The sequence below is a fragment of the Tinamus guttatus genome, unplaced genomic scaffold (genome assembly GCF_059628265.1).
Source record: "Tinamus guttatus ecotype Peru unplaced genomic scaffold, ASM5962826v1 Tinamus_guttatus_pri_ptg000138l, whole genome shotgun sequence".
Lineage (NCBI taxonomy): Eukaryota > Metazoa > Chordata > Aves > Tinamiformes > Tinamidae > Tinamus > Tinamus guttatus.
Window position 1 is genome coordinate 4948725 of NW_028288672.1, and position 12037 is coordinate 4960761.

Below are 12037 nucleotides of genomic sequence, written 5' to 3' on the forward strand. Positions count from 1 at the left end.
AAAGCAGAAACACATAATTTAAATGCAGATCTGTTGCTGATACAGGTATTTAGTAAAAATGAGCTAATGGTTTCAATACTCACACCACATTAAAGTATCAGTAACCTTCCCCTGAATTGCGGCCAACTCAACTGAAAGAAGAGCTAAAGCAGAATATACGTAATCAAGAAAAATAAAAGTAAAGATAAACACTCCACTTTGATTCTGTCTTAATAGCTTTTAGTTTTGCTAAGCTTGCATTTTAATTCCTTCTCTCTCACACCAATAAATTTTTTTTTGCCTTCACTTTGCTGTCATCCATTGCTGTTACATGCTGTAAAGTAAAAGGTCAGTGGCAAATCTCTTCTGAAGCATCTCAGCACAACATGGCATTACAGAGTGACTCAAAACAATATGGCTAGCAATAAATCTCTATTTAAATGAAGTCATTCCTTCTTCTAATGTCTTTAAAGTGATCACTGCATCTATTACAGTTCTGTTATACTCTGGGTGCTTGACAAGAGTGAACCTGAGCACCACAGCTCATACCAGCTGTGGATCTGGCCCTAGTAAATGAAGAAAAGGGGTTTTCTGGAGGGTTACCATAAAGAAAAATCAGCAATAACAGAGGAATACAAAGAACACTAGGGAAAATAAAAAGGCACAGAGATATGCTAATGCTTTAAGTAATTTAGGCTGCTATCAAGAAGGGGACCTGGCTAAGAAGAGAGAGAAAGTGTGAGGCTGCTTGCTTTCCAGGAGGAGACAAGAAAGAGATGGGCCCTTTCTTCTGCCTTGGCAGCAACTTTGTGAAGTGTCACCTGCCAGGACCAAGCTCAGGAGCCCTGATCTAAAATCACATAAGTCCAGCTGGTTGCCTGTGGTTGTGGAAAAATGAATATTTGACCAAAAGACTGGAAATTACAGAGATGATCTATCATTAGTCAAACTTTACCTTTGAAACTGATGGGACAGAAATATCAGTGGAAATACTTATGCCTCTAGAAGTAACACAAATTAGCTTCAGGACTTGAAATACTGAAACATATATATTGTAATTATGTGCACCGATGCATAATTCCTGCACTCTTCACATTCTCTCTTCAGAGATATCTAGGGTGGCTTATGGCGAATGTAGATCTGGACAATGTGGCTGCTCACACAAAATGCCCCATTTGATTTCAGAAGAAGCTGTGGGAAACAGACTAGGTCTGCATGAAAGATCTCCTTATCACCATGTGCTAAGTCATCCAGCACGGATACAAAGAGGCTCTGGGTCCTTTTTTTTTTTTTTTTTTTTTAAGTTTCTACATAAAAAAATCTTTATAAGCTATTTTTTCAACATTTTTAGTCAGGTAAAACTTGTGGCGGCAGCAGCAGCTTTATTTGTTTAAGGCATGAGTAAAAATTGTTCAAGCTGTAAAGCAGCCCCTCCAAAATAGCATAGATGCTTTAAAAATACACTTAATATCTAGAGCAATTCCAGAAGGATTGGGACCATGAACGAAGCTGAATAAATTATTTAATCAGTAATACTATTTCTCTTTGTAATATACACTTTCTAAAGAACAAAAGTCTTAGTGATACCATCTCTGATTTCCTTACGCTACTTCAGGAAAAAAATAGTGTGCAGCAAAAGGAGAAGAAGCTGCGTGGGCCCTAAGAGGAAGATATGAAGCTTCTGTTTCCTTGATCTGCTGAACACAAAGTGAACCCAGTGCTCCATTAACCTTTGGTCAGGCAGTTCACAAAATATTCCTGTCCAGCCTTGGTAGCACTGACACATGAATCGCTGCCTCATGGCTTTGATATTTTTCAGACTCGGTTTTCCAGTCACTTGGAATCGTGGGCCCCTCTCAGAGTGATGGACTTGAATCTTAAAATTTTGGGGTGACAAATGGAGGTACGCAGAGGAGTCGCTGTTTTTGCGGATACATCTTCCGTTCTTCTTGCACAGGACTTTGCTGCAGAGTTTGGCTGCGGATGTCACATTAATGACGTAGTGCCCCAAGGGGCCATCAATGTATCGCTTCACCGCCGAGCAGCTCTCCTGTAGAAAATAAAAGACTGTGACAAATTACTCACTAGCTAACATTATGACCGAGTTCCATATATTTCATAAAATACTACTATAAAACTCTTTGGGGCTATGATATATGAGATAAATTTTGTTGTATTTACATACATTTACTGGAGTAATACATTGGTTTAAGGGAGATTCTTTCTATGTATAAGATTAGCCAAATATTAACTTTTATTTATTCTCTGTTTGGGTGCAATACACAGTGTTTCAGAGTGATTTGAGGGAAGGAAGGATGTCTTACTAAACAGTTTGCATATTGATCTAACTAGTTTTTTAAATAGAGATTTCTGGTAGCCCTTGAAAAGGAGCCATGTGCCACAAATAGGCTTTATAGCATATACTGAATTACAGCTTTGATCCTGAATACTCTAGCTCTTTCAATTTATTAGCAGCTTCACCTTTTTCAGAGACTGGCATAGAAATTGTTGCAGCTATGAAGCATTAAAGTCCTCTGGCTGTGTCCGGTTCAGGTTTTCCTCTTCCTGTGCGGAGTAGGTGGTGTTTTGTCAGAGATGTCAGCAGGAGGAGACAGACTCTGTCAAAGGCACAGAGGGCACCAAAGCCCTGCCAGGTTCAGGCAGGATGCTCTTCCCACGAGGGCAGATGAGGAGCCAGCCTGCTGTGCATCCTGTGCTACGCTAAGTACACACTACCTGAGCTAAAACCACGCTCAATGTCCGCAGCAATTCCAGCAGTACTGGGACACCTTGCCCTCTCCGTCACTTACAGATGGAGTATTTATGAACACCTGAGGAGAGGAAGAAGAGAAAGCAGGCCTTTTCCTGCAGTGACATTCTTCTCCATCTGTCTTTTCAGGACAGTTCCCAGTAATGACCAGGTAAAGCACTCTCCAACTCATTAGCTCCGTTCTTTCTGTTGGGCAAGAATGAGACTTCTGGGCCTGACTAAGGCACAGAACTGTGTAGTGTAATCAATAGCTGCTGAGGCTATTCTTAAATAATAACAAAGCAACATCACTAACTGTGAGGAGATTTGATTAACAGGTTCAAGTACCTGAGGGGTGATTGTAGGGAGGATGGCGCCAGGCTCTCCTCCGTGGTGGCCAGTGACAGGATGAGGGGTAACGGGTGTAAGTGGAAACACAGGAAGTTCCCCACCTCCATATGAGGAAGAACTTCTTTACTCTGAGGGTGACAGAGCACTGCAAGAGGTTGCCAAGAGAGGTTGTGGAGTCTCCTTCTCTGGAGATCTTCAAAACCCGCTTGGATGCCGCCCTGTGCCACGTGCTCTAGGTGTCCCTGCTGGAGCAGGGGTGTTGGACTAGATGATCTCTAGAGGTCCCTTCCAACCTCAACCACTCTGTGATTCTGTGATTCTGTGATCACTTACTTACCTTTGACCTTGCATATTGTATACTCCCCCAAAGCACAACTCCAGCTGCTCCCAAGGCAGCGCTCTCACCGATAGTATGCACCAGATCAATCTGAAAAAGGAAGTGGAAAGTAGACATCAGAAAAACACAGATATAAAAATAAAAAAGTTCTAGGATCTAGGCACCGATGTGTTTTCCCTGTAGGAAACACTGGTCCCTGTGGTATATATAGTCTTCACAACAAAATCACTCTTCAGATCACAGTTCTTCTGTAGTGAGGCTTGCAAGGTCTTCATTCATGAGCAGGACTACTAATAAAAACATTATGGTTTACTCACAAGGGATCTTTCCAGACAAACTGGAGGAGTAATAATGGAATCGTGAGACTCTGAATACTGTGTCAGGAGAAATACAATTAAATATTGTAAAACATGGAGAAAGGATCTTTGAATCCATCTCATATTTTAAGGCATGATTGTTTGTATCTAAAACAAATTCTGCTTACAACTGATAATTAATAAGTAGCTCTTGATCATTTTTGTAATGACAGATCCTGTAATTTCTCTTAACTGGATGAAGGACCTTCAAATTTCCTTTAAAAGTCACTGATGCTCTTTGATAACAATCTTATATCCCTTCGCAGGAGAAAATAATCCAAAAGACCAAGCAAATTACCAGACATAGCACTCAGAGAAATTCAGGTTAATAGAATGGATGGACTATGTTATTATTATTGTCATTATTACTACCAATAATATTATTACTAATATATAATAACTAATAATATCATTACTGATAATAATAATTTATTTCAGTATGTAAGTGTGCCTGTTGATTTACAGATACATAGTTAGAATTCGCAGTCCTGATATATAGAAGAAGTAAAAGAAGATATAAAAGAAGATATAAAAAGAAGATATAAAAATATATTAGAAAATCGGGAAATTGTGCTGAACAGTTGAAGAAAATTACAGAGAAGTCATAGTGAGCAGAGATTTTTACTCTTAACTGAAGTGAGACAAAATAGTTCAGGAAAATCCAAAGAAGTTGTGCAGAGTAGAACTCGCCTACTAGTTCTTAGTGTAAGGTTTAAAGTGTTAAAACTGTAATTGGTTTTACCTGAAGTTCTTGTTGCTGATGATCATCCAAGCAGCCTTTGAAAGAATGTCGTTACTCTTAAAAATATAGTTTATAAACTATATTAACTTTATAAAAGTTCAGTGCTCTATAAAAGTAGTTCAGTGAATAAGGATAAAAGGACAGTATAGTCTCTGCAGGTGTTACTTTCACGTGGGAAATGGTGATCTTTTTTTCACCATGGGATTTAATTTGATAGGAAAAAAAAAAAAGTATGAATTAAAGATCAAAATATCATTAAGAGAATGTGACATATAACCTTGGTAAAGACTGTTTCCAAACTTCACTCATCTGCAAAGCACTTTATAAAGATTATGCATGTACAAAGACTAGACTGTGATTCTAGATGTCTACCAGCACAGTTTAGAGCTCATTAACAAATTGACAAAAGAGCTCATTGATAGATATCTGGTATTGTGGACTGAGCTAAGATCTGGGAAAAACAACAAAAAAAAAGATTTTGTAAGTAATATGCTTTGTCAGTTAAAGTTCTTGGCCATAAGTCAATATAAGAGAAAATGGGCATAACAAGAGACAATGGGCACAATCTGAAACAGATGAAATTCCACTTGAGCACGAGAAAACACTTTTTCATATGAGATTGTCTGAACCAGAGAGGTTGTGGACTCTCCATCCTTGGATATGCTATAGACATTGTCTTGGGCAACCTGGGTTCAAGAAATTGACCCTTGAACAAGGAGTTGGAGAAGATCTCCAGAGGTCACTTCCAACCCCAGCTGTTCTGTGATTCTATTATCGTGAAAAATCCAAGCTCTATGTCTTCAGCTTCCACAATCTTCTTTTGTTACTTGAAGAAATTATTTAGAAACAGATTCCATGATTGATGTGGAATTAAGGTATTTTAATCCAAGAGCATATCCTTAAAGCCACACTAATCGTCCATATGTATAAATTCCATAGGAAGAGTGATATTTTCACAACTGAAGTCTCCTAACCATCCGTGCTCCTAATTTGTGCATACTTATAATCATCACCTTGTCAATGCTGAGAAACTCAGCATCTTTCTCACACTGTCACCAGGATCAAAAACTTTTTACTGCAAGACACATTTTCCTAGGGATGCTCAAAGGATGTCCAGGTATTGGATGCTACAGAAAACAGCAACTCCCTTCCAAACAATACGGAATTTCATTTAAACATTCTCCCTCCTCTTTTCATTTCCTCTTCTTTTTTCCTTAATATGAAGGTTTAGTGGTGACAATCTTCACCCAGAGGAACTAGAAAGACCTTGGCTGAATTTTTCTCTCTTCATCTATGTGTAAGATATATTCATCTCCCACTAAGTGAGGGCTATCTTCACCATGAAGTTATAAGCAGCCCTTAGAGGAGTGTCTTCTTTCAGATACCATTTCACTCTGCACCATATATTGAAAGATTCAAAGGAGAACAAGAGAAAGAAGTGTGAATCTGACTCTAAAGTTTATCATTAATTCAGCTTAGCAATTAAGAAACTTGTCTGCAGGAAGGAAATCAGATTTTTACTGTCATTTCTATGCATAGTTATGTCTTTTTCCGAACAACTGACTCAAAAAAACTTTAGCATGGAAGGGGTCTTCCCTGAACAGCCTATGACTATGACATTGTACCATCTCATTCAGTTACTGTCTTGTTCTCCCATTCTTTTTGTATAGAAATTCCCTTATCTTTTTCTGATGCCCAACATATGTTGAACAGGGGAATGGATAAAGGGAGTACCATCTCGTGTTCTCTCTGTGCACCAATATACCCGAATAACCACTAGTGAGAAGGGCATTTTTAAACAGAAAGAAAGGAAGAAAGAAAAAGAAAAGGAATTCAGGTGTCTCCCACAGCTGCTGAGAGATGCAGCTTGGAAGGAGAGTCAGGGAGGAGCCTCCCGGAAGCCCTGAGTAAGCTCCAAGAGAGGCCTTAGAGACATATGTCAGTTTTGCAATGATCTGGCCTTCAGGGGTGAATCTAGAGTCCTCCTCACATTTTGGCACTAGTGAGGTGAGCACTGGTCTGGCTCTTCCATGCAAATGCAAGCAGACAAGCAGATGGACTGTTAAGCAGATATTCTTGGCCTCTGGTTCTAATTCCCGCGGAGTCACATGCAGGAAATAAGTGTTTATTAGAAAACATAGTCATTATTTCATACATGGCCATATTGGCATTTTTCTGGATGGGAAATCCTAATTCACTCTCATATCAGATCCTCTGGCATGCCTGTTACACTCTTGCACTGGAGAGAAACATTTCTGGGTCAGCTGCCATGGAGGTGCTTGGCATTTCTACGAGCGATAAACATTTCAAAGCCTTTTTCTTGTTTCAGCTTTTCAGGGCAGTGTACAACAACCAAAGAGCCTCAGGATTATTCTGGGCTGTATATCCTAGCTGGTGACTTGACACAGAGAAGGAGGCCCCATTTCTGATCAATGCTTCTCCATATTTCATTCAGCCGAGTAACTGCACTGTCCTCTAAAAAAAAAAAAAAGGAGGTGAGCTAAGCTGTTCCAGCTTATGGGCATGAGAGGAAACAGAACAGTCACTCCAAGTCATCTGCTGCAGAGAAGGAAAAAAATATCTGTAATCTCTCCTTCACATTTGAACCATCATTAGTTAAGGACATGTTTTTCCTTTACACAGGGATACTAGCAGAGGCCTTGTTTGGCTGCAGGGAATGGTGTTTGCACCCATGCACACCCTGGCTTCAGAGAACACTGTATGTGAGTGAAAGAAGTTGCTATCCACTATTGATCATTTGTTAGGTGACATCTTGCTTTATTAGTGACTTCAGTCATCTAGTCAGGATGCTACTATGCAATTTAATCCTCCCATGTTGCTATTAATGAGTTTTTAAGGAAGATAGTTCCTAAATATTTACAGACAGCAAAGTGCTTGAACACATTTTTAAGATACAGAAAACTGTCACAGCAGTTGAGATCCCAAATCACTCTTTATAAGTGGTTTGGATGAATTTTTCAGATACCTTGTGAACAATTCCCCTGATTTCCAAGTGCAGTCGGGATAAAAGGTAGAGTGTGCTGGAGAGATTTGTGTCTCTCCCTCAGTGACCCTGACCCACAAAAACTGTTTCAATTTATTTTTCCTACTGTGGTATTTTCTCCATGTTTCATGTCATATACATAAGGGCTTCATACAACCCAAGGGAGTAGGAGAGCAGTTCTCCTGTCCCAGTCTATGTCAGAGCTCAAATGGCTATTAACCCAGTATCCCAGTTTTTCTATGATTATTTAGCTTGGATGCCACTACACTCCACTGACAGGTTTTAGTGTCTCATTAGTGCAAAAGATTTCCAGAGCTCAGGGGTTTCATACCTCATTTGAAGGTTTGCAAGCTTCACCTGGGGGCATTTCACGGTTCGAATAGGAAACTCCAGTCTAGTCTACTAATGTGACTGCACAAAAGCATTCTTAAAATATCTTCATGGCTTTGTGGCTATTAAAGAAAACAGGAACATCAATTTCCTGCTCATTGCTGTTTAAAGTATTCTTAAGTGCACCCTGCAAGTTTCTGTCAGTGCCCAAGCTGTTCTCACAGACTAAATGTACGCTCTGGAGACATGGCAAGCTCTGTCTCCATGACTGTCTGCAGAACTGGATACTGTGCCTTATTAGAAAATATATATTGGTGCAAAACCCAAGGATAATTTTATGGCTGTTCATGGATGGCCCTTTCTGGTGAGTTGTAAAGTGATCTTTAAGGCATCCAAAAGTCAATGGCTCTACACAATTGAAAAACCTATGAGGAATATCATTTCAAATTGCCACTGTACTTTTCAGAAAATTACTTAAGGTAAAACTAACATCACATCACCCCAGATTTTGAACTTTTGCACAACTGGTAACAGTTTTCATAGCTTTCATGGCATTTTTATACTAATCAAGGGACTGACTTATATGATAACATACTATTTTAGTCTACATCTTCAGACTGCTGATTTATTTCATGGCCTTCTGTTCTGAATTCTTGAGTGAACTTGGGTGAAATCCTTCCTGCTCTCACACCAGTGACTCCCCTTGCCTTCACTGGGACCTGGCTCTGCCTATTTGTAACCTACTTGGTTTTTGAGGCAGCTGGGACCTACAATTTCCCATCCCACATTACACTCAAAAAACAGCTTCAGAGAGTTCCCAGTTGCTAATAATGAGGGATTTTTTGGATTTCATTTGATTCCACAGAGGAGTGGTTTGAAACACTTTGCAGCTTGCCAGGGATGCACCACAACATCCCTACTCCCATCTCCAGGCTGAGGCAGTTAGTGGCCTGTTGAACTGAATCTGGACCTTCTTTCTTTACCTCTTTTCCCCCATTTTCAATTTAGTCTACGATTTTTGTAAGTATATCTTGACCACCAAGCTATACTTAAATTGTGATCAATATTGTGGTCACGCTATATATCTTGCACTCTGTCATTGGTTGAGAGAATATTCTGTCATTTAAAAATTTGGTTTCCTAATTTAAATGATTCCAAAATGTTAGTACTAAATGTTGGATCATGAAGTGTTGTACCTCTGGCCAATGCAGGAGTTAGGTGCCTCAGGCCAGACAACTTTGATTATTTCTCTACTGAATGAATTTTCCTTTGGAGAAGAAAACAAAAAGCCTGGAGGATCTTTTCTCATGAAAGATAATCTTTCCATTATACTAATTACTTTCAAATTTCAAAAAAAATTGTCAGCTTCATTCCACAAGCTATCATAAAGATTAAAATATGGAATTGCATTTCTTAAGGAAACAATTTCTTTGTGCTTTCTTTCTAAATTATCCTCATTAAAATATATACAATATGTACAAATCTACATTAAAATACAGAAATAGATTAAAACACTGCAGAATTAAATATTGAGAGGTGTAGTGTTTTGTACTATTGTACTTTCTTTAGAGAGACAGTCTTACATACGAAATACAAATAAATAAATGCCATTTTACAAATAAAACTTTTAGAAAGCATCTTTTCTGTGAGGCTATCTCTAACCTGTAGATTTTTAAAGAGGTCTCTGCTTACCTCTGTTAAAACACGAAAAGTATAGGCATAAAATGGTCTGGAGTAAACAAAAACAGGCAAAACATAGTCTTTTCTAGCAATTGAGGCAATACGTATTGCCTCTTTAACTCGATAGTGAACAAATTTTAATGCATTTGGACTTGACTTCAATATATAATCCAGATATATAGATGGGTAGAGAGCAGTGCTTTCCTTCCAGAGCCAAAACAGAAGATCATTACGGGAAGATTCAATGTCTGGGCATTTTCCTGTGTATGTTTCTGGTTGTTCTTTGTAATCATAGTTGTAGCAGTCTGGGTAAAGATAGTAACCCCACAAACCGTTTGGTCTCATATGCTCAGCCAAAAGGATAGTGTTGTTCATAAAGCTCTTGCCAGCATTTTCAAACTCCTCCTTAGCTACTTTCCTAACTTTGTCCTCTGACCACTGAGGGTGCCGTTGCCTAACCATCTCAAGAGATTTATTTCTGTAAATAGTTTTATTGCCCCAGTTCCTATCCCACTGGGGTCTCCAGTTTTCCCAGTCAATGACTGCAAGTCCTTGGAATTTCTTCATGGGTATGGAATAGTCAATGTCGGACTTTGCTTTATTAAGGTGTTTGATAAGACTTTCATTTTGTGGCACACCTCCGTTCACAGGATCTCCATTATCCGAATAATAAGGGTAGTATCCCAGATGAGTGTGATAGAAGATTGTCACATTGGATCCACTCAAAGTCTCGTTGGTGTTCGATGCAATGTCAAAAATGCTGAGATCCAGGTCCACTTTGTACCGCAGCCTGCACTGCTCGGTGGGTGCGTTCCAGACAACGATGAACGGCTTGTGGAGAAGCAGAGGGGCCTTTGCCTGCTTCAGCCACCGGCCACAGACCGCAGTCAGCAGCACCGAAACTGCTGTGCACTTGACCCAGACATCCATGCTATGTTGGAAAATTGTTATAATGTTTCCTTGAAAACAAAGAACATTAGAAGACATTTAAGAAGGACATGAGCCACACTGGAGGTAGAAAAGACAAAATCTTCTAGTTTGGTTTTCTTTTGTTGGCATTACACTCTATTCAAATGGAAAAAAAACTGTGACCCTGGAAAAAATAAGTCTAATCTCAAATGTTTTCAAGACTTTTATATAGACTTCTCTGTCTGAGAGTATATCCTAATCTACACTTTGTTTTTTTTTCTACTTCTCCTAGACATCTCATGCATTTGCTTCAGATCTTTCCCTTAGACCAATCTTCTCTTTTATGTCTACAGTAAATGAGTAAATAACAGACTAACTTAAAAGAACAATATAAAAAATGATACTTAGTGAACAGTACTAATGAACAGGATAAAAGTATGATACTTATTTCAATTCACCCTCCAAGCATGTGCTGCTATGATCTGTCTTGCTTACAATAGTGTCAATGTGAGTCTAAGGTCTTCTTTATTACCTGTGTATCTGTGTATTATCTGTCTTATCATATTAGGAAGCATAATTTAAACAGAAGCAATGACAGAAGTGTTTGCCTCACATAGATTAACCAAGAGAACTCAGAAATGCTACAATTTTTAGGATATCTGGAAAAAATGTGTGTTGTTTATCTACCTCAGATCATACTCTTTATTTTTCTAAGTATTTGGATGGAAGAATGACAATGGAGCTGTCAGTGATGCAGGGTTGCTGGCACTCAGGGAGCCCAAACCTGTGCTTTGCCCCGTGGTGCTGCTGAGCGCTGCTCCGGTGGCTGCTCTGCAATCTCTCCTTGCCCCAGCATCACAGCTCAGCTTTACGCCGGGTTAGTTATTCAGGTTTCTTTGCTATGTTGTACAGATAGCATTACTACTCCTGATAACCAAACATTACCCGACAGGTCCAGTTTGCCTTTCTTTACTAGCTTGAACCTAAGGAACATAAAATCAACTTCTCTCTATAAACATGATCACATCTGTCATGTGACATGGTTTATCTTCACAGTTGTTACCCTTTGTCATTCATCTATCATGTTTCTCCATTTTATTCACATTAAACACAGTCAAGCTTCAATCACTGTCTGTGCTGTATACTCAATTCAAGCACATCCATGTGAATTTGAAGTATCCTGAATCTGGATGCTTCCCTGTATTTGCATTCTTTTTTAATGATTTCCTTCCATGGTTGTAAAATCAAGCACAAGTTTTCCTGTCTTAATACTGATAGCGTAATTGCAGCAGCTTAAATTGGCCCTAGTGTATTCTCACTCAGTTATATGCAGTTAAGTATACAACTTACTTAAATCTTTTCCTAGATATTAGTAGTAACAACTCATCACAGCTAACCATCTGTTATAGAGCCACTGGATCATAGCTGAAATACATAGGTTTCCTTCTTTCCAAACCATTATAACCAACAGACTATTCTAAATACTAGATTTTGAAGCACTTCTCAGATATTGCCTTTTTTTTTTTAACCTATAATGAAATGTAAATCTACAGGAAGGCTGCAGATATCCCTACCCAACCTCCCAGCGGACCTATTAAAG

General features: G+C 39.0%; 1 protein-coding gene across 1 annotated transcript; it reads right to left on the reverse strand.

Annotated features, from left to right (window-relative positions):
* Nucleotides 1–1585: 1585 nt before the first annotated feature.
* On the reverse strand, nt 1586–10458 carry LOC104568217 (hyaluronidase 4). Its single transcript, XM_010215105.2, has 3 exons — nt 9541–10458; nt 3417–3506; nt 1586–2029 (listed from the first exon to the last, which is right to left on the reverse strand). The coding sequence occupies exons 1-3, from the start codon at nt 10456–10458 to the stop codon at nt 1586–1588; spliced, it is 1452 nt and encodes a 483-aa protein (XP_010213407.2).
* Between the last annotated feature and the right edge of the window lie 1579 nt (nt 10459–12037).

Bases quoted from the DNA above. Each gene is read 5' to 3' on its own strand.
- LOC104568217 (XM_010215105.2), bottom strand. From the start codon at position 10,458: ATGGATGTCTGGGTCAAGTGCACAGCAGTTTCGGTGCTGCTGACTGCG. The intron at 3,507-9,540 runs GTAAGCAGAGAC...TTCCTTTTTCAG, and splicing joins CTTTTCGTGTTTTAACAGAG to ATTGATCTGGTGCATACTAT. The intron at 2,030-3,416 runs GTAAGTAAGTGA...TATTTTCTACAG, and splicing joins TACAATATGCAAGGTCAAAG to GAGAGCTGCTCGGCGGTGAA.